The 23,732-nt window shown below is 41.2% G+C and overlaps 1 protein-coding gene across 6 annotated transcripts in view; it reads left to right on the top strand.

Moving 5' to 3' along the window:
* Positions 1-23,732, top strand: part of Pde4d (phosphodiesterase 4D) — an 840,110-nt gene that overhangs the window by 606,877 nt on the left and 209,501 nt on the right. For all 6 annotated transcript variants that reach the window (XM_075976081.1, XM_075976082.1, XM_075976083.1 and 3 more), the window contains exon 2: positions 22,393-22,584. In XM_075976081.1, the coding sequence (XP_075832196.1) occupies positions 22,393-22,584 (192 nt within the window). The remainder of the gene's footprint in view (positions 1-22,392; positions 22,585-23,732) is intronic.

Genomic DNA, 23,732 nt, shown 5'->3' with positions numbered 1-23,732 from the left:
CATGGTTCTATTTCATACCAGAAATTCATAGTCTCTTCTCCATAAATAATGTTGGGGCTCTGTAACTCCTTAGAATAATAGCAAATGTTTATGCAGGGCATTGCCATACAGTGTCAAATGTATTTCAACATCTTAACCATCATAACAACCCCACCATATAGGTGCTGTTTTTATTCTCATTTTGAAGGATAGGACATTTGACTGTTTATTCTATAGAACTGTAAATCAGTGAAATCCTGATTATAATCCAGATTCTGGCTCTACAGTTCCTAGTCGTAACTTCTACTCCACACTAACTTTCTGCAATTATATTTCAAGATGTGTGTGGAGGGGTTAAGTGGGAGTTGGTGGGCATGTTTGTGATTTTTCAGGCTTATCTTTCCACGTCATCTGATTTTTAAGGATGGGCACCAATGTCCAAAGTTTGACATCCTCTGCTAGAGGGTGGCCATGTGCACGAACTTTTCTTAGAGTGACCTTCAGCCCCTCTATGTCCATTCGGTCTTCTAATGAGCACAGGGCAGAAAAGTATGTACTGGAACTCTTCAATCGCGCTATCTGCTGAATAACTTGGTGAGCAGATCAAGATGAGCAGGCCATGAGCTGAGAGCCTGGTGCTTAACTGATGTGATTCATTCTCATTTCTTACATTCCTTCCCAAATAGCTGTGGGACTCAGTAGAGCTACAGGCAAATGAGAAAGCAAACTCAAATGCCCAGAAGCCAGACATCTGGAACATTCTATGTAACTTTATCATCTCTTGCTAAACCTAACATGTTGCCCAAGCATCTATTTGGATATGCTTAAACTACCCCAAAACTATTTCATTGTCTATAGTAAGCAAACTATCCCTGTGTTGTTTTTCAAGCCAGAATTAAAATTATATCCCCTCTCTGACTTGATCGCATCACACTTACATCTAAAAGCATCTTAATGTCAAAGTAAAGGTAGAATTTGGTCTGAGAGAGACTGTAAATAGCCATTCTTTGAGCTGAGAAAACTGTGTCTTTGCTACCAGTGTTAGTAACTGGGAGGGACTGGCAGTGGTGATTTCATTGGTGCTTTACTCGTACCAAGATGCATACAGTTGGGCTGGAGAGATGGCTCAGAGGTTGGGAGCGCTGGCTGCTCTTCCAGAGGTCCTGATTTCAATTCTCAGCAACCGCATGGTGGCTCACAACCATCTCTAATGAGATCTGGTACCCTTTTCTGGTGTGCAGACAAACATTACAGAACACTGTACATTAATAAATAAATAAATGTTTATACAAAAGATGCATACAGTCAGCAAAATTACAACCATCATAATAAAATAGCAAATCAAGGTCTTTGGGCACTCCAGCGTACTTGTAGGAGAAAGAATAAAATGGGAAATAACATTTATCCAACATGTTCTGCTTTTAACATTCTACCCTGTATACTTTAATAATGGGTTTGTTAACCCATTTCAGCCTTCAGATATGAGTGCTTTGTGTCTAACAAGAGAATCCCAGGCTCATAGAGGCCAAGTAGCACCGGTCTCATATTAGCCAAAAGACATAGAACATATTCAAAGCTAGGTCTGATTCCAAAGCTATTGTGATTCATTTGATACCTTGGGGACTTGTGTCTGTATCTGAATACGGACCACTGGGTTCTAGAGAAGCAGTGTAGAACAATAGATGGAAACAAACTTAAGGCCAGTGACCTTAAACATCATTTCTTTATCAAGCTTAGTTATGAAAACTCCAATGAGATGGTGGATATAAAACACAAAAAAGATATTCTTCACTGCTATTAGCTATCTCTGTAGTGTCACTCCTGGTAGAATGCCCATGAGCAGGCACAGCCAAGCTCATGGATACTGAACCAACCGTCTGCCAGAGATGTCTGTGTAGCCTGCCCTTGGGAGCACGAGTTTTGCGGCTATCATTCTGTTCAGGAAAGACAGACTCAGAGAGCAGGGTTAGTTAGGAGCTTGACAGATGTGCCTTGTGAAGTGCAACCCAGCAAAATCGATATACAGACCACATGTTTAGGGACATGGGCCAGGCTTGCTGTGATGCATCCAGTAGCATGAATGGATTGGCCAACCACAGTTACAACGCTCATACATGGACCTTCAGTGGTGGAACTACGTGTTGAACCCAGGACTGTGTGCTTGCTTTAATCCACCACACTGTGCTCCTTTGACTCCTCTCCAATGTTTGCTATTGCTTGAGCTGTGTTTATTTTGGTAACAGGAATACCTGGCCTTTAGTTGCAACTTAATCTCTACCATTCCAAAGATTACCTTTCTGGGGTCATCTTAACATGATGTCCAGGCAATAAATATCTCAGGTTTCTACTTATCCCAAAGGACACCAAGCTCACATTACCACTGTCTTTAGGTGCATACCTTTGGCCTTACCTTACACCATGTAGAAGGCATTTTCTTATTATAAATTTTAAATATTTTTAAGAATATATGAAATTTCTTAGTGATAACTATATATAATTCTCAGGAAAGTCTAATGCATGGCAATCTTTTCCTCTTTCAGATCTTTCTGTTTAGTTATGGGACCAGGGGAAAGGAATATATATATATATATATATATATATATATATATATATATATATGCACCAGATCTCACTACAGATGGGTGTGAGTCATCATGTGCTTGTCTGGAATTGAACTCAGAACCTCTGGAAGACCAGTCAGTGCTCTTAACCTCTGAGCCATCTCACCAGCCCAGGAAGGGATATATTTTATTATTTCAAATGGAAATAAAAACTATAATATTCCAAGCTTTTCAAAAAGACAAGTAATTTATTTTTCTTACTCTTTTACAAATGTGTGTAAATTTACATTCATGGTGTTTAAATACAAAATGAGCATTCCTCCTTTCATTTTTTGTATGTATGTATGTATGTATACATGTATGTTTGTATATATAGGTAGGCTCTTGCATTTCTCGAGATGCCCATTTAAAGACTGTTCGGCATTAATTCAAATGGGAATATGAAAGAAGCAGTATTGAGGATGCTTTTTGTTTGTCGCCTCATTATCTGAGACTGGGTCTTATTACTCCAGACTGGCCTCAATTTGCTCTGTAGTCTAGAATGATCTTGAACTTCTGATCCTCTTGCCCTAGCACGTATGGGGATTAAAGAACTGTACTTTTGGTCCTGTTTTATAAATTTTCAGTTTGGGATGAGAAGCATAAAACAGTGTTTTATCTGTGTGCCTAGTGTGCCTTTTATTGGCTTTTTGCCTCTGTAATGCAGGTAACAACCACAAGTACATGGGGCTGAACAGCAGACACACTTAATAAAGGCACTACTATACCTCCATGACAAATGAAGACAGATTAAGTAAATTGCCCAACATTAACCAGATAGCCATACCAAACTACATCCTCCCCTCCCTCTCTCCTTCCATGCACCTCCCTCCCCCCCACTTGTCCTTCTCTGATACGTTTCTTCTTAAATTCAGTTATACACAAAACCCCAACAGCACATAGAGAATGTTGTAGACTTGCAGGATATGTGATTGGGTAGATCACCAAAACCCCACATGACTCCTTCTTTCTCTCCCTCCCTCCACCAAACCGTGGGCAGAAGAATATGAATTTTCACTGCTGTCTAGTTGGGATAAGGAATATGAAGTTGGAAATGGTACAAATAGTTCCAACCTGATAACCACCACAGCTTTAGAAAATACAAATTTCTAGCTCTCAATTCAGATCTGCTGATGCAGAATATCCAAGAGTATTTCCTTCCTACAACCCTCCCACAAAGTAACCTGTGAGCTAGCAATGAAAACTGAGTAAGAGTCTCCCCTGCTTTCTCTCTCTGTCTCTCTGTCTCTGTCTCTGTCTCTCTCCCCTCCACTGATAAACTTGATAAACTACCTAAATTCATATGACACCAGGAGACTTGCCAGAATAACAATCAGATGCTAGCAGAATCCAACACTTGGGTCCATTTCTCAACCTAGGATGGTAGGAGGGAATTGACCCTTACCTTGTATCATAGAGACACCTGATGGATAATCTTTTCAAGTCTGTCCTGCCATGTTGCTCTGTACTATGCTTAACAACACACACCCAAATGTAATCTAAATTCTAAGTCATCTTAAACTTTTGCCACATAAGGCTTAGCAATGTCGTTAGGATGATTAACAGCTTTACCAAGGTAGGGGACCCTTACTGTAATCTCTTTCAACTTCTCATTTGGTTTTTTAGAGGCATATAAATATGAAAATGCCATTTCATCTCAGCACAGTGTTCTATTTGGGGCAAGGTTTTGAGTATCGTTTGGATGAATGATGCCTTCGCATTCTCATGGGGCAGAGTACAATAGGACTTTGCCGTTGATTTGAGCTTTATGGAATTAGGACCAATTCAATAGTTTAATACTCCATTTAAATCTTTACACCATATATTGGGAGATATGAGTTTGAGTCACCATTCAGCTTCTTGAATCCATGATATTCTGGGAATAGGATTCCCTTCCTTAAGGGCCCTCACATGAAAACAACTCACCCCCCCCCCCCATAGCCTAGTATCTTAGCCATTGTCTGAATTTCATCAAACACTAAAAATGAGCTTTGAAAATATTTGGGAACAATGGATGCAAGCATTTAAGTACCTGGCTCTGCCTAACCTGTACAGTTGTGTCATGCTAATCGATGTTTTCCTGTGTAAAGTGTTGGTGGTGCTGTCCTGACTTAATTATTATATAGTCTATACATTTTTTAGCACACCATTGTTCATAAATGTGTCCGATTAAAATGATGATAATAATTATAATGGTAATCAAGAAATAAAGGACGAAGTGAGAAAGCCCAGGAGGGAAGAGCTGTGGGGAGAGGGCTTTTTCCTCTGCCTAGACAGGGTAAGAGGTTATCAAGAGCTCTTGCCTGTGGTAAATTGTAGCGTGAATTCTAATTGGTCTTAATAATAAAATCCTGAAGTTCAATTTCAGGGCAAATGCTGAAAGACCAGAGAGGCAGAACAGTCAGCCTTAGTTATAACCTTTATGAAATCCTCAGACCGAAGGGTGCTAGATACTGTCACTAAAAACCCTCAGACTGAACGGGGTGTCCTGTCTCTAGAGGTCCTCAGACTGAATGCCTTGAGCACCTGTCTCCTCCTGCTTTACAGTCCTCGCTCTGCCAGCCATATCCCTTACTTTTCCCACCTTCCTCACGCTGGGATTAAAGGCGTGTGACTCCCAAGTACTGGGATGAAAGATGTGAGCCATCACTGCCTGGCTCTGTTTCATGACTAACTAGTGGCTTAGCTCTGCACTCTGATCTTCAGGCAAGCTTTATTTTCTAGATCACAGGCAAGATATCACCACAGTCCTGAGAGATCCATGTAGCCTGAGATGCTTTTGTGGGATCAGCAGGACACATGGAATGGAAACCCATAATTTCATTGCCAGATTAAGGAGTGGCTTTTTCCTAGGGAAAAATTAAGAGCAGAGCAAGTGTGAACATGATTTGAATTGTTTTCCTTATTAAAAATTAAAATTTTAGTTCTAAATTTCACAGAACCAGAAGGAAGAAAGGGTTACATTTTGAGATTTTTTTAAACATTTTAGATACAGGAGGAAAAAAATGAAGCAAAGATGATACCGAGTATCATTGCTTGTAAAGCCTCTAATTTGGATTTCATGAGGTGGGGCCATCTGCTTACTCAAGGCCTAGTTTCAACATTTGGCCGAAAAAGACAATTTCAGAGGTCAGCAAAAAGTAGCTCAGGGTGGTGTGTGTGTGTGTGTGTGTGTGTGTGTGTGTGTGTGTTGTTTTTGCTCCTCTTAGCTTTAAAAATATAAAAACTATGCCAGGCAGTGGTGGCACATACCTTTAATTCCAGCACTTAGGAGGCAGAGGCAGGTAGATCTTTGTGAGTTTGTTGTCAGCCTGGTCTACACAATGAATTCCAGTACAGTCAGGGCTGTTATATAAAGAACCCTGTCTCAAAACAACAACAACCATAAATATGTGTATATATTTTTACAACATATATATGTTAACTATATTTTAAACAAATATTTTTATTTTAACTAAAATGTTTATTTCACACACACACACACACACATATATATATATACTAGCATCTATTATTTTTTAATTTCATTTGATGTATGGAAAAATAGAATTTATATCCCAACCAATATTTTCTCCTTTTAAACTTTTTATTGATTCTTTGTGGATTTTTTACTTCATCCATCCTGTTCCCATTCATTTTCCATCCCTGCATATCCCCCTTCTGCCCTTGCAACCTCCCCACTAAAATAAAATAAAATTTAATAGAAAGTATCAAAGAAGAGAAAAAAAATCTTGGCATGGAAGCTGTAAGCGGCACTGGGAGTCACACAGTTTACCCTCTAGTCTATACATCTTTACTTGGAAATGTTCATTACAATGAGTCATTGGTCTGGTTCGGGGCCTCTGGCTTCTGCTATTCCCGTCTTTACTGAGCTTCCTCCAGAATATCATGTTGTTGTCTTATATCATGAATATCCTGCAGCTTTGGAACTGCAGATGCAGCCCCTTTCCATGCTCCAGCAGTTCATAGATGAGGTGTATGTTGGGAGTGGACCATCTCGTAGCCCTGGTTCTGGGCCTGGGTGGTAGCTGGGTGTCTAATGTATATTTTCTGCAAAAAAATAAACAAACATACTTGTAATTAGTTTATTATTAATCACCAGTGGTTTTCATAGTGATTTAGACAGGGATTAAATACTTCATACGTGGTACACATCTGTGCTGCAGACTGAGACTAACTACTCCATACAGGGTATATAACTGTTCTGCAGATGGAGACTAAAGACTACATACATGATCTAGACGTGTGCTGCAGACTGAGATGAATGCTGCATATTTTATGGGTCAACGACTGCAGTTATGGTAGCTATTAGGAAAGGCTCAAGCAGAGGATTCTGGCATAAGCTTCCACAGCAAGAGCAACCTTGATGGATTAAAACCCTGTGCTACACAGTCGGTTTTGTTTACACTATGCTTAGATCTCCTTGTACATTTTGGACAACTCAATAAAAGAGAATTAAGTCTTTTTGTAAGTGAGAAATGAAATGAACGCCAAGGTCATACAAAATAAATTCTACCATAAAAGAGTATAAGAAAACAGAATGCTTGTGATTGAATATCTGAACTAATTCAGGAAATACAAGTGCCTTCACAAAAAAAAAAAAATGAAAAATGTGTCTCAGTAATTGAGAGAGGTCATGACATTAAATGGAGAGGAATTTTAGTTTATAGGAAAATAAACCTGCCATGATTTTCTTTGGGCACATAGTCAATGTGAAAGCCCTAAGGGTCAGCAGTGGGCATTAGTGGGTGTGATTAAAGGAGTAGTCAAAGGTAAATAGAAAAGAGCAATACCATTATCTTGACTAAGGACCTGATAGGTTCACGGGATTTATGACCAGCTCTCCATTGACCCCCCATCATCCTGGAAGAGTTAAGTGGGGCCATGGTGGCTAGGAGCTGAAGCACAGTTGCACCACGGTTGTTCGAGTACCATTTCTGGCTTCTAGCCTAGCTGGCAAAGTAGCTGGTGGGTATTTGTGGAATGGACAGATTACTAGTTTCTGTGACTTTGATCGTTCAAGTGATCTTTATGCCAGGAATATATTGGAACTTAATGTTTAACATTATATTTAGCACCGGTAGGAATAGCCTGTGGGAGAGCACGGGAGACCCAAGTGATTTATTTCTTTTTTTTAATATTTGTTTATTTATTTATTTATTATGCATACAATATTCTATCTGTGTGTATGTCTGCAGGCCAGAAGAGGGCACCAGACTCCATTACAGATGGTTGTGAGCCACCATGTGGTTGCTGGGAATTGAACTCAGGACCTTTGGAAGAGCAGGCAATGCTCTTAACCTCTGAGCCATCTTTCCAGCCCCACAAGTGATTTATTTCTCTACTATAGAAGTCCTTTTGGCTCTACAGCTGTCTGTGGGTCCCTACAAGGAAGGGCCTACAGCACCAGATGCAACCTCTAGCATCCCTCTGTAGTAATAAGGACGGCGGTGGGGCTGCATCCCCAACACCCCAGCCGCCAGCCCGGCTAGCTCAGTCAGTAGAGCATGAGACTCTTAATCTCAGGGTCGTGGGTTCGAGCCCTATGTTGGGCGCCATTTGTAGTAATATGGGCGGCTGGGCTGCGTCCCCAACACCCCAGCTGCCTGCTCGGCTAGCTTTTGCCCCAAAATAATTACACGGACACTGTATTCTTTTAATCGCTGCTGTGTCCATTCTGCTTGGCCCATTAGCTCTAGCCCTTACTGGCTAATTCTGATATCCCAATCAACCCATCTCTAATAAACTGTGTAGCTCCGGTCTTACCGGGAAAGATTCAGCATGTCTGACCTGGCGGCTTGCTTCATCGTGTGCGTCTGCCTGGAGAGTGGAGCATGGCCTCTCTCTGAGGCGTCTGCTCCTGAGAGGAGAGCTGTGGAGTCTGAGCTCACTTCCTCTTCCTCCCAGCGTTCTGTTCTGTTTACTCCTCCCACCTATCTTCTAACCAATGAGGACCAAGCAGTTTCTTTTTATTTAACCAATGACCTTCCTCCATCATCCCTCCTTGCAAGACTCGATGAAGAGTGGTCCTGTTTTAGATTTGGATGAACTGTGAAGTCCTTCCAGAATCCTTCTATGGATTTACACAGAGAACAGTGCACATGCAGAATACTGTTATTTTCTGGAATCAACTTTTGAAGGCTAGCCAATGACGTGCTGCTTCTGGGACCCCATAGCTCAAGTGAAGCAGAAGGAAAGATCCCAGTTGCTAGCAGCTCTGATGCTGTGTCTTACCTGCGGCCAGTTTGTACTTTGGCTTTGTGCTTGAGCGGTTGCTCTGTACCTTTAGTGACTACCATGGAGGCAGAGAAGGACTGGACTCACATTTGTTCTATCCAACCTCCCCATCCATGTAATGTCAGCAAGCTCATTTTCTCTCACCCTTTACGCACTTCGTGGATGATAAGGAATCCCTTAATGGCAGCAGATGTTAGTGAAGGATCTATGAAAAACAAAAGAAAACATAAGCAGCAAAAAGGAAAGAGACTGTTGGTTTCACTGGATGCTGGAATGCCTTGCTGTGAGACGTTTGGAAATATAATGTGCCCTTTAGTCTGCCCTGCAAGTTTACTTTAGTATAACAAACTGCGCTGGATATCACTGTGCTAACAAACCCCAAGGACAGACAATTTAAGCAATAAGTTCACATCAGGAACATTCTACTGTAGAACTTGGAAAGAACCTCTCTGCCTTGTTCTCAGGCCAGGGACCAGGAATTCTCAGGCTTGTCTGTCCACTTTCTGCTCTGTCGCTACATATTCTACCTCTACCTGGAAGGGGAAGTGGTACCCAGGCAGGCATGTGGCAGGAGGTATGGGTCAGCCCAAAGACACTTGATGGAGGAAGGTCATTGGTTAAATAAAAAGAAACTGCTTGGCCCTCATTGGTTAGAAGATAGGTGGGAGGAGTGAACAGAACAGAACGCTGGGAGGAAGAGGAAGTGAGCTCAGACTCCACAGCTCTCCTCTCGGGAGCAGGCGCCTCAGAGAGACGCCATGCTCCCCGCTCCCGGGAAGATGCACGCGATGAAGCTCCGACCCAGGATGGACATAGGCTAGAATCTTCCCAGTAAGCGCACCTAGGGGCGCTACACAGATGATTAGAAATGGGCTAAATTAATATGTGAGAATTAGCCTGGAAGAGGCTAGATAGAAATGGGCCAAGCAGTGATTAAATGAATACAGTTTGTGTGTTGTTATTTCGGGCATAAGCTAGCCAGGCAGCCGGGGTACTGGGGACGCAGCCCCGCCGCCCCTATTACTACAGACACTTGTCATATTTCTGCTCACATCCAGTCACATGGCCACAAAAACGGGCCATCTGTGCTCAGGAATGAGCGGAGAATGGAATCTGGCAAACAGCTAGCAGGATTTTCCACACGGATTGTCTTGATTACAGAACTCTTTTCTGAGATCTTATCTTTCATCACAATTCCATCCAAAACCATTTTAAGGTTATGAAGGTTTACATCAGCTTTAAAGTCAGTGTTAAGGGAGATTCCCACATCCTTTTCAACAGCCAACCAATGACTATAATCCCTAGGGAGACAGCCACAGCACACTGAGGAACCCTCGGGGTATGCGCACACATCTTCTTGTTCTTTGCTCCATGGTGTGTTTTAAAACAAGTCCAGAGAAAAGCAGTTGTCTGTGAACAACCTAAGATAATTTGCCTGTAAATCCTTTACCCTAGTAGGAGGGAAGCAGCTGTCTCTAACCCGGGACAACTGTCTGAAACCCTTTTCTGTTCTTTTCTATGCAGAATGTGGAAAGCGTGTGTGTTTGGGTGGTTGAGGTTGGACACTGAGTAATATCACTTCTCCAAAATAGATTTAATAGCAGGGCTCAGGAACGGCTTCCTGACCTGTTTAAGGGAGAGTACAGATCCAGAGAAAAACATGGTGTGTGAGTTTTTGCATTCATTAGCAGAAGAAAAATCAGACTCACATTGTACTTTTAAAAGAAACTGTGGAATGACGAATACAGTTTTGCTTTCGCTATAAGTTTACCTTGACTTCTTTAGTTTATTTAGCCTGCAGTATTTTATTGGTAAGGATTTTCCTGAAAGAGTCATCATTTACTAATTCTTAGCCCTTGAATTAAAGCTTTAGGGCAATTAATTTGTGTAATTTTACCGACATCATAACCAGAGAAGTGATTGAGAATCCTGTTTTCAAAAACCCAATTCCAAAGGAAATCACAGTCTCTAGGGAAACAATACCCTTGCAAGATGAGTCTCTTCAGACATTCAAAGTGATTAAAATGCCCTATTTGATGGGGTCACCCTTATATTCTTCAGAAAGAAGCAATGGTATCCCTGGAGAAAGCCCTGGCAGAACTGCACACAAGATCCAAAGAAAGACTCTCGTTTACTTGTTAGAGAAAGATGCTGTACTGTTTGGGCCATTTCAGTTCTTTGCTGCTGCAGATACCTGTTTGTGGTGGAGCGGGAAAGATCAGGCTCCAGGATCCTGCTTGCTATCTACCTTAGTTCCTTCCTGGTTTGAGGAAGAGGGAGGTACTACAGAGCAACAGATTTTTTTGTTTAGTTTGACAAACATTATGGTTTTGTTGATGGTGGTGATGGGATGTTTTGTTTGTTTTGACATTTTTCTTCAAAGTGAGCTCTCATAATTGTATGATCTTTAAGTGCTGCCAAACCTGGGCACCTCCTGATTATTGGCTAATTATTGGTCAGATATGAAGATAGGCAAAAATATTTCTGGCTAAAATATTTTTTAATACTTCATTCCTTAAAGTTCCATCTCAGATCATTTCCTTAAGTGGAATGTTCAACCTCATTTTCTTAAACAAAAGGCCAATTACTAATCAAACATAAACAACAGTAACATTTACTTGAATAGAGAGTCACATAGATAACCACAGTGGATAACCAGTAGACAGTAGTGCTGTATCTGAAGGGGTTTTATAAATTCAGATTGTTTTTAATGAGCAAGTGCTATGCACAAGGCATAATTGTAGGTGCTGCTGATATACTTACCAAGAAAAAAACAGATTAAAATATCTCCACATGTGGAGCATGCATCTTAATGAGAAGGAGACAGTGATATGTAAAAATTAGTTGATCAGAAGCTAGTGAACACTGCGGAGAGAAAGAGAGAAATAAATGGTTAAGACTCAAGAGGCTAGGGTGGCAACTTTACATAAGTCAATCTGGGGCTAGCTCACTCTGATAAAATTGTATTGATAACTGGGGAAAACATTATCCAGAAGGAGCTACACGGGTGCACAGGTCTTGAGGAAGAGCATTTACACACTTCACACTGGTGGAGGGAAAGGCACTAAGCGACCAAGGTTAGAGAGGCTGCAGGGAACCAGATCTCCAAGGGCCCGTGGCCACTGTGAAGATACAGGGACTGGCTAGTGGAGACTTTGCAGGGACCTGATTATCATCTTAGCAGGATATTCTGTCTACAACTTGACAAATAAGTGTGAGAGTGTGGGAAGAAGCGGGGGCATGCCTCAAAAATATCTGTGTTCCAATGCAAGCTTCTTAAAGCAAATTTAGTTTGTTCTACATTACAGAAAAGAAGGAAGGGAGGGAGGAAGGGAGGGAGGGAGGGAGGGAGGGAGAGAGAGAGAGAGAGAGAGAGAGAGAGAGAGAGAGAGAGAGAGAGAGAGAGAGAGAGAGAAACGTCTTTACCTCCTCTGCCTGTTGGAGTCAGAACTCTGGGAAATGTGGAAAAGAGAGAGAGAGAGAGAGAGAGAGAGAGAGAGAGAGAGAGAGAGAGAGAGAGAGAGAGAGAGAGAGACGTCTTTACCTCCTCTGCCTGTTGGAGTCAGAACTCTGGGAAATGTGGAAATAGAGAAAGCCTGATAGAGCCAGAACAAGGAGAGGGAAACTGACTCAGTCCTCACAGGACTGTTTTTGACTCTCAATTCTGGAGAATTGTATCTTTTTACAGCTTTAGGCAGGCTTTTGGTCAGAGCTGACCAATAACAATCACTGTGGTGCCGAGGGCTTTGTCAGTTAGTTCGGGGCCAGCCAACAATTCAGCAAGTCACTTCTGCTTGCTGTCGTTGGCATATCTGCTGACTGAAGGTGGGTATGGTCACACGGCTTGGTTAGTTATAGATAACGTGTGCAAACGCAGGACTCTCTAATGCAGGCTTTGACTTTCCGATTTCAGCATGGCGGTCTCAGGTTAGCCCCCCCAGAGAGCCTTGTTTGACTTTTTCATTGAGGCAAACCAAAAACACATGGCTTGAAAACTCCCCTGTTAAGCGTTGAAACATGCATGTAACATCCATTATGGCTGCTACAAGCACTGTGGTACACGTTAGGTGTCTGGCATTTGTACACATGATGTAACTGATGCCTCCTAGTAACTGAGGAGGAATTCAGCATTTCCCCTTCCCCAAGCTCCTGCAACCCCTCTGTACTTTCTTCTACACGTCTGGCTTGCTTAGATTTCTCTGTCACCAAGTAGTAGTTGTCCTTTTGTAACTGACATATTTTACTATCTTAATCTTGTCAACTTGCATCCGTATCATAGAATATGACAGGTCTTTCTACCTGCCTAAGGTTCAGTAATCGTGCCCTCACAATTAGGTGCACCAGTTTTTGCTTAGGCGTCCCCCGCTCAGAGGACAGTTGGGCGATTTCCACATCTTGGTTGCTGTGTCTAGTGCTGCGATGAGTGTGGAAATGAAGTTATCTCTTGGCCGCACCCATCTTCACACTTTTGGGTAAAGATCCAGAAATTGAATCGAATCTCTTTTTAACCTTACGAGTAAGGTCTAGGCTATTAATCATAGCAATCACATCATTCTATAATCCCAACAGTGCAAAAGAGGTTCTAATTTTGGTGTAACCTTGCGAGAGTGTGTGTGTGTGCACGTGTGTGTGTGTGTGTGTGTGTGTGTGTGTATGGTTTTCAATGATGCTAGCTAGCATGATGCAGTGTTGTGATTTTCATTTGTATTTCACTGATGATTAGTGATATTACACACATTCTCACATACATGTTGACCGTCCGCCTTTCTTAGAGAAATACTTGCTTCTTTACTTGGATGTTTTTAATTTGGAGACATTTCATTGTTTCATTTTCTTGTTCTTATCATATAAGAGTTGCATATGTATTATGGACATTAACCCTTTGTTAGAAATGTAGTTTGAAAATACTTCCATCCACCTGTAGATTGCTTTTTTCATGATTTTGGCTATTTCCTTTGCTGTGTAGAAGATTACTAGATGAAACTCCGTGAGTCTATCTCTGTTCTCCTTGCTTATGCTGGAAAGGCCTCACCTTCAAGCACGCTCATGTTGTAGGCGATAGCTTCCAGGTGTGACTCTTTAATCCACCACACCAGTCTAATAAGGATCTCCTAAAAATGGGCTCTTCTGTATTATTTGACCAAAATGCACAAGCTTATTTTCTCTTGTATCAAACTTCAGTTCTCATCTTCAGCTTACATCCCTTTTTTGTCTGTGTTACTTGAGACTGTCACTGGCAAGCCATAATTAGCTATTGTTTCCGGAGATCACTTGATATTTTTACTAGTAAACCATCAAATATTGTTTCACTCATATTGTAAGTATCGGGCTTTTGTTCATGAGAACCATATATGAAAATAATAAAATTTACCCGATGTTTTCTCTCTCTGTGTGTGAGTGTGTGTGTGTGTGTGTGTGTGTGAGAGAGAGAGAGAGAGAGAGAGAGAGAGAGAGAGAGAGACAGACAGACAGACAGACAGACTAAAGACAGAGACAGAGAGAGTATTGTGTATAGGCTAAGTCTGTGACATCGATGCTCTCCTTTCATCTTTATGTGAGTCTAGGGGTAAAACTCAGAAGACAACAGGTTCAGAATATCAAGTGCTTTGTTGGTACACTGTGACATTCAGAGACCTCTAATTGCTTTTCTTAAATGCCTACCTCTGTGGAAATACACAAATAATGCCACCTAACAGCCACAGTAACATTTAATCTAATAAGATTGTGAAACTCCCTGAGTATCCTACTTACATTCCCTGTTTACATGTGTAGATCACTATAAAAAATGCAGTTTTCTACAGCTGCTGTGTAAAAAAATAACATTAAAATAGTTACTTTTGTCAGGTGTTTTCTTTATTGCAGAGAAGCTATCTGGCTTGCAATCATTTAGAGTGGGCCCATATTCTTAGTGTTCATAAGAAACAAATTTTGTGTTCAGATGATATTGGTAAGAATGAGTAAAATATTTGATAGGAAGAGAAAATTTTAATCATTATTCAAATGTCCTTAAACTTGAGGTTCAGCCTTCCTCTTCCTCCCCAGTGGTGAAATATCAAAGTAAACCCATTGGAGAGCCAACAGTAAGGGATTCCATACCGTTGGGGAAATTAGGCAAAAAACAAACAAACAAAAACCCAGGTATCCCCTGTGTCTGTGTCTGGAGTTAATGGACTCAGGAGTTGTTGCTGTCCTTCAACAGCTCCAGCCTTACTAGAGGTATTGGGACCTCTGTAACCTTCCATATTTCCAAGTAGGAAACTGTTCTTTCTCCTAGGCGAAGAATATCTAGAGAAAACAGTCTCACCCCCTCCCTGCCAGGATGTCATCACACCAGTCAGTATTATATTGAGGGTGGAGGCCATCAAAGCAACTGAGGCTGTGAGAGCAAAACTGGCTCAGCATCTGACACCTCATGGACAGGCACCGCGCACTCCCCCATCTGTCCCTTCCGTCCCTCCCTCCCTCACGGCTCCAGTTTTGTCTCCCCTTGAGTGCTGTGTTTAGACACACAGGGTGACTCAGAGAAAAACAATGATCTTGGTGGATGATGTCAGTGGAAGATGAAGATTAACAAAAACTAAAACAATGGCCTCAGGCTATCCTGGGTGCCTACTCACTGCCAGGCCTGAGGTAAACGCTCTCCAAACACGATCTCTTCTAATCCTCATAATGGCCCCAGAGCTACCAGGTTTCTTTATCAGGAAGTGGGAGTTTAAGAAGGTGTATGACTTTAGCCAAGAGTACCTAACAGAACCAAGATTCAAAATGTAACCCTGGTTTTCTAATTTAAACCCTGGTAGGATACCGTCCCTTTGTAACATGGAGCAGGGGACCTATCTTGTGAATACACTGCCGTTCTCAGGCCATCATATGAGAAGCAATGTATAGCTGCCCCTGGCTTTAGTTAAGAGTTCCCATGAGCCTTCAGCTGGGTCTTCCCTGGAATGCTTAGTCCGGTAAACCCATGTTGACATGAACTCCAAGGACACTAGTCACTGGACTCCACACTGTGACTCCCCTCCTTCAAGCTCAAAACCTGCAGTCAGTGTTTCATAGAGGACCCTAAGGGCTAGAGTAAAGGAAATGATCCATTTACTCAGGAAAGAAGAGAGATCCTGGCTCAGGAGAGAGGCCAAGCAGTGGTCAAGAATCAAAATGCTTCTCAACAGACCATCAAAGTCTGTCTTCAGGCCAAAAAGGATGAGCAACGAGGAAGCAATTATAACATTAGTAGACGGGAAGTAGGGGAACAGTTGAGGCACTAGATGGGAGGCAGAGAGAGACTTCATTACCACCCATTGATTGCACTAAAATGAAAGACTGCGGAGATCTGGGAGCAGTTCAGCTGATTGGCCAGCTTGTCTGATTTCTGTCTGTCCCTTTAGAAAGGAAGGCTCCACAGAAAGAGATCGCCGGCCGTATACAACCTGCAAACAGCTCTGAATGCATCAGACCAGTGGGTCCTGACTCTTACTGTCCCCTCCAAGGACCAATGCAGCTCTATCGCTCCTTTCCTATAGCCATCTGCTGGTGAGAGCTAGCCCGTGTCAGATGTGTGCACACCTGCCCTGCAAATATGTGAGACAATAGGGCACCTCACCCTCTGCCATGAACTAAGACCTCCCGTGGCATCTCAACCTCTTCCATGAACTAAGACCTCCCGTAGACCTCCAAACAGTCCCTTAATTCCAAGACAGTCCTCAGACTCTGCAAAGAAACCCTCCAAGTAGATTGTAGAAAAGGCTGCTTTATACTCGTGTTGTGTTCAAAATTAGAAAAGTGGTAATTTAGCAAATTCCAAAATCTTAGGTTGTAGAACGGGCTTTGGCATGTGTGACCTGTGAGTTATCAGGATGTCGCTTTCAAAGAGTTAATGCTGAAAGGTCCACCATAGGAAGGGTGCGAAGAAGTGTTCTGTCTTCTTACAGTCACAGGAGACTTTGAAATATAAACATAAACATAGTCCAGGCTCTAGAGTCAGACAGTTTGGGTTTAAAACAGACTCATAAGAATAACTCAGAACACATTGCTTATTATAAAGGTTTTCTTGGGCTTCAGGACTCGTTTTGGTTAAATAGAAAATATGGAGACCACTTCCAAGGGTGAAGATGTGATGAGATGCAGAAAATAGAAAGTGGGACGCATGGAGCATCCTTCAAAATTCTATCATCATTGTCATTATTAGAGTTGGATATAGTTTCCCCTTTTCTTAAACCTTTTGTGACTTTCCGAAGCTTCAGATAATATTGTGCCTTGGCTTCCCCTGACTGGCACTGCGTTCACAGAGAACTCACCAGGGCTATGTGTGAACCAGAGGGTGCTTAGGAAACTCATTACCTATCTTTGACACCAACAACCGAGTTAAGACTGTCTCCCCGACCCCAATCACTTTCTTAGTTTATGAATACCAAGGACTGTCAGTGAGGTCATGTTCCTCAACTGCGGTCATCAGAAGCCATCTCCATTTCAGCATAAATTAGCGTCATAAGGATGCTAAAGTTAAGACAGTAATAAGTGGTCAAGAGCTCGCTCAGTTCATTTTCAGACCCACTGTGCGAAACAGGTAGTGGCTTGTTATTTTTCTTGAACAAGACCTCCCTGAAGGTGTCTCCCACCTTCTCACACTTAAAGGATTTAGGTAAGAAGCCTTTCATTTTGGGGGAGTCCCCTCCCTATCCTTTAGTTCTCTCTCTCTCTCTTTTTCTTTTGTGGCTTTTCTACTCCTGTCATTGCAGAAACAGCACATTTATTTTCACACACCGAGCCATATGGATGTAGGCATCTGAAGAGTAAACAGCCTCCTGCACCTCCCTCCTGGGTTGACAGCTGTTAATGGGGGCTGTGAATCCTCCTCACATGGCTCTGCACTGCAAGCTGCTGCTAACATGCCTTGGCCCGGCTTCTGTTAACATACCCAGCCTACCTGTTGGTTGCACCATGCAGTGCTACCTCTTTTATATATCCCCGTCGCTCTTCAGTGCAGCCCAACACTGTGTCCGATTTGATTCGCGTTCGCTGTCACCCTTTCTCAGTTTTGTTCTGTTGCTTCACTTTGACTGGGCATCCTCCGTCCCTGCCATCCTCAACTTTGCCTGGACCTATTACTCCTTTCATGCGTTAAGCTCCCTTTATGGATGCTGCCTCTTGACATACCTGATTGTCCGATTCATACAGTGTTCTGCTTTATTACTTTTAGGCTATCTGTTTGGCCTTTATTCTGCAATTGCTTTATGTTTTATTTATCCTCTTTCCTAGAATTGAATGCTGTCTTTCATATATCTATATTTACTCTTGTATTAATCTGAGGACAAAGATGAAATGTAAAGCTCATTCACTAAACTCTTCATTATATAAAATCTCTTTCTATAAGGTCGTTCACCACTACTGATATTTGTTAATGCTTTGCACTTGGTATTTTCAGTAATATTGCTTTTTCTTGGTAAGGATTTTTGATCATAGAAGCACTTATTATGATAGAAATCTAGCATGCAGACGACTTCACACCAACTGCTTACCTCCCAAATCAAACTGTCTTCTGAGAAAACTTGTGTTCTGAAACTTAGAAGGCTTCCCCAACCTATCATCGATATTCATGGTACTTCGCCCAGCATAGCATGCATTCAGTGCTGCATTGAAGAGGTTCAGGATGTCTTCCTGAGGGTTTTTTATTTTTCTTTTTTTGTAAAAATCCAATGGGATGTCAGCTACTGTTTTTAGCTCCACCTTGTCAGCCTGGTCCTACAGCAAGCAAATTATTAGTCATGCATGCATGGGTGGTGTGTGCCTTTCTTAGCCAGGCATGTATGGGTGATATGTGCTTTTTTAGCCATGCATGCATGGGTTGTATTGCCTTCGATCCCAGCTAGGATCTAGGAACTGAGATTGGAATGTCATTTGACCAATAAATCATAGAGCAATCTGATCACTCTTTGCAAAAAAAAAAAAAAGAGAAGAAATGATTTAATTTAAAAGTAAAGCTAACACAAATGTTTCTTAGATTGCTGTATTTTAACCAATATTTATAAACAGTTTAATAGATTTGAGGCATTATTTTAGGTAATATTTGCAAGGTTTTTGTGAGTCTTTACTAAGTAATTTAGGCTTTCACATTATTTTAAAATAGATTCTCCATATTTAAGAACATTCTCTCCATCTAGTGGACAAAGTGTAATATTACATGTATGAACAAATGGGTAACATCCTAGCTATATCTGAGACCAAGCATTTTTAACATTTGATAATAAATGTTTTGATTTTCATAGAGAGTATTATTGCAAAAATACTTTAATATATCTGGTGATATTTTTCAAAAGAACCACATATATACTCTATATGCTAAGATTGTCTTAGTTGAATTGAAAAACTAATGTATTTAAAAATATAAATTAATGTTCTTTGGTGATTCAGTTAGCATTGATCCAATTAAACTGAGAAAACATAAATTCAAAATCACACTCTCCTATATCTTTTCTTGTTCATACAGAATATGTAGCGAGAGCACCTTCCTTCTGTTTCATTTAACCCTGACATCATCCTGCTAAATCACAAGGTGCTCTGTAGAGCATTTTTTATCCATGAGTCCTCTGTGATTGTCCCCTTAAAGCAAAATCTACTCCCATCCCTTCATCATCCTCTGGTCTGCTGTGACAGTCTCCTTAAAGGGAGGTCTACTCCCATCCCTTCATCATCCTCTGGTCCCCTGTGACAGTCTCCTTAAAGGGAGGTCTACTCCCATCCCTTCATCAACCTCTGGTCTGCTGTGACAATCTCCTTAAAGGGAGGACTACTCCCATCCCTTCATCATCCTCAGGTCCCCTGTGATGGTCTCCTTAAAGGGAGGTCTACTCCCATCCCTTCATCAACCTCTGGTCTGCTGTGACAATCTCCTTAAAGGGAGGTCTACTCCCATCCCTTCATCATCCTCTGGTCTGCTGTGACAATCTCCTTAAAGGGAGGACTACTCCCATCTCTTCATCATCCTCAGGTCCCCCATGACTTCTTCCTTAAAGCAAAATCTACTCCCATCCCTCCCTACTCTTTTGAATATTGTCTTCCAAATGTGTATTGAGTAGCACTAAAAGCCCCCTTTAGATACTGCTCCTCTATGAAGACATCACCGGTATCCCTGTCTGAGTTAAAACTATTGCTTTTATGTTTTTTAACACAGTGTACTCATAGTAAGTGTTTAATAAATGCTTATTTAATGAATAACATCCCAGAAGAATTTTTCTAAATTCCCCTGATATCCCTCTTTAATGCTTTAAAAAACAAAAACAAAACAAAAAACAAAAAACCTGCCTTCCCTGAATTTCCTGGGGAATGTCTAAGTGCCTGCAAAGCCATGGCCCTACCCAGGGGAGTTAGAGACCTCTCGTTTGGTCCCCAGCTACTAACACATATTCATGTCTCATGGATTCAGGCACTCTTTCAGGGAGGACTTCAGGAGCATTGGATAGCTCAATGACTTTGATCAATCAGTTTTTCTAGAACCTGTCCTCTTTGTCTATAGAGTGAATGTTTAATTAAATAATCCTCCAGTGTCTTGATGGAACCATCTAAATACATTTATAAGATGACACTTTTCTAAGGGAATCAGAAGGGTTGGGGAGATGGCTCAGTTGGTAAATCTTCACCACACAAGCATGAGAATGTGAGTTCATAGCTCCTGCATGCATGTTAAAAGACAGTTGTGGACAGCATGTGTCTATGATCCCATCTTTGGTCAGACAGCCCCCATCAATCAGTAAACTCCAAGTTATGTGAGAAAAACTATCTCAAAAATAAGACTAATAGCAATTTATGGAAACAGCATCAACCTTTGGCCTGCACACATGCATACATATACAAACATGTACACACACCACACTTACCACCACATACACACAGAAAATGTTAAGTTGGAAAGGAGGTTTCTTGAATGACTAAGCCACATTATTACTTTCTACCTTTTCTTTTGTGTTTGAAGATTGGTTCAGGTGTTGCCTGGTCATAGGTCCATATGTGATCAATGATTCACCCACCTCCCCAGTTGGCTGACTTGAGATACGTAAAACATAACACTGGATATGAAGAACCTTAAAAAAAATACAAAATGTTTTAAACTAATGGTCCAACAGTTGTGTATGTGTGTTCATATGTGTGTGTGCATGTGTATATGGTGTGCACATAGACGTGTTGAAAATTTACCCGAGGGCATTCATTGTGCATGTAGGCCAACATTGTACCACTGAGACGCATGTTCAGTCGTGGATAAAGATTCTAATCTGGGAATGTTGGTAAAAATTTAGTTTGAATTTGTTTGTGCACTCAGTGATCTCTTTTAACCTCACACCCCATATGGTCACTCTTCTGTTCAAGGACACATGAGAATTGAATTTGATACATATTGATACTTCATTAGGAAAGTTCATTTGGAAAAGTTTATCTGGGTTATATCATATTGACAGCTGTTATATGTGGCTACTTTTTGTTCTCTGGCTTTAAAGCCTGTATTATAAGTGGAGACTACTTGTTAGCTTCCTGGCCGCCCAACCTGAATAATCACACAGAAACTATATTAATTACAACACTCTTTGGCCAATGACTCAGGCATATTTCTAGCTAACACTTACATCTTGAATGAACTTATTTCTATTAATCTGTGTATCGCCACAAAGCTGAGGCTTACAAGGAAGGTTCTGGCAGGTGGCTGGCAGCTCTCTCCTTCAGCAGCTACATGGTATCTCTCTGATTCCCCTACTCTCGACATATATCTCTATTTGGATTTCCCGCCTGGCTTCACTCTACTAAGCTATTGGCCGAAAGAGTTTCTTTAATAACTAATGATGATAAAACATATTCTTAGCACACAGAGGGGAATCCCACATCACTGTATTGAACTCAATGCATTTCATTCTTTCTATTCATTTACCCCATTCAGTAAAGAGGTTTTGTTGTTCTTTGTTGTGGTGATGGGGGTTGAACACAGAGCATAATATGCACCAGCCACATTTGCATTTTAAGAAGATAAAGATACTAGATAAAGGCAGGAAAATGGATTCAAGAGACAACTGTAAGGGCTACTGCATATTCACAGTGAGGGATGCAGAAACGAATGATTTAATAAGTGCAGTGTGAGAAGGAAAAGAAGCCCAGGTTCAGGTGCCTTGTGACATTAGACGGTAGCAGTTGCTCCGCTGAACTCAAATATTTACTGAATTATATGAATTTATTCTTTTCTAAACAGGAATTCTGTGCTCAGAGCTACTTTTACAGAATGACTCCTTTTTTAAAAAAAAATGAAGTTAGGTTTAAAAAGACTTACGCCTTGTAAATTGTCAAAATCCAAGGAAAATAAGAAGAATATTAAGCCAATGTGATGTTTACAGTTGTGGGTTTGTTTGTTTGCAGTGTTTAGGGCTCAAACTCAGGGTATTAGTCTATGCAAACATGCTACCACTAAGCTACATCTCTAGTTCAATGTTGTAATTCTTACTATCAAGAATTAGATGTAAAAATCTTCCTATCATTCCCCAAAACAGAGATACAAAGAGAACCAGTGCTCACACCAATGTGATTCTGTTTCTTCTATTCACAGTTTCGATGTGGACAATGGCACATCAGCGGGACGGAGTCCCTTGGATCCCATGACCAGCCCAGGATCTGGGCTAATTCTCCAAGCAAACTTTGTCCACAGTCAACGCCGGGAATCCTTCTTGTATCGATCTGACAGTGATTATGACCTCTCTCCAAAGTCTATGTCCAGGAACTCCTCGATTGCCAGCGATATGTGAGTATAGGGGTGGGCAGGAAAGGGAGAAGAACCAGGGGAACCTGAGCAAATACATCTCTGAGTGGATGATGTCCTAAATGAATTCATCCAACCGTGTCATCCCCCTCTGATGCAGAAAGCGCATAAATTTATTCAAGCTGAAAATAAACAGTAGATTTAACTTGAGTACACTGTCACTCTTGATTAAGAGGAAAAACATTTTCTCAGAAAATACATTGCTTGGGGAAAGTAGAATTAAACATTTAATAGAAAATTGGCCTTAAAACATCAATTTGTATTTATGTAAGACTTGTGTTTTAGATACTCAAACACATGTGTATTTTCTAATATTTAAAAAAGCCTTAAATTTGGGATGAATACCCTATGATGTTAGTGTCTTAACTATATCTTAACTGACTTGTGTACAGACGTGAAACTGGCAAGATCTTTCAGGGATTTTGTACAAATTAAACCAGGTTTTGAATATAAATCACTAGAGGCAATATTATACATGAGTTTACTTAGGGGCTGGTATTAAACCATATGTATTAAAATATGAGTACCACCCTTGAGGTTTTACAAAGCACCACATAAGTGCAAAGCATGGGGCTATGGAAAGCTCTCTGCTCAAAGGAAATGGTAATAAAGTAATGGGTTCAAGGAACAGTTTTGCAAAACGTGAAGGCTCTGATACATTGAAGGTTTGACTGTTGGCTGCGTGCAAAGAGTAAACATAGTAAGAGAGAAAGAAGATTCAAAGTCCACGGGAGCTGAGAGCCATCAAAGTTCTTAGCTAGAGTTTTGCCTTGGTCATGCTTCATTTTTATTATATTTTGGTTATTATTATTCTATTTGGGAATAATAAGACAGTGATGTGATAACAGGGAAGGAGTTCCCAATTTCATCAAAGCACAATCGGCCACATGCTCAAGATCCAAGTTACTAAGAGTGCAGCCAAGAGATCAGTCCTGATGTAAGAGTGCAGCCAAGAGATTGGTCCTGATGTAAGAGGCACAAGGCCTAAAGAGCTGTGGGGTGCATGTGTGTGTGCATGCATGTGTGTGTGTGCATGTGCATTTGTGTGTGCATGCTTGTGGGGAAGGTGGCTGGTAGAGATAAAGAAACAAAAGGAGTGCCACAATTGTGACCCTAACTGAGTAAATAAA

This window comes from Microtus pennsylvanicus, chromosome 6 (genome assembly GCF_037038515.1).
Source record: "Microtus pennsylvanicus isolate mMicPen1 chromosome 6, mMicPen1.hap1, whole genome shotgun sequence".
In the NCBI taxonomy this organism is placed as follows: domain Eukaryota; kingdom Metazoa; phylum Chordata; class Mammalia; order Rodentia; family Cricetidae; genus Microtus; species Microtus pennsylvanicus.
This window is presented reverse-complemented; position numbering and strand designations above follow the sequence as displayed.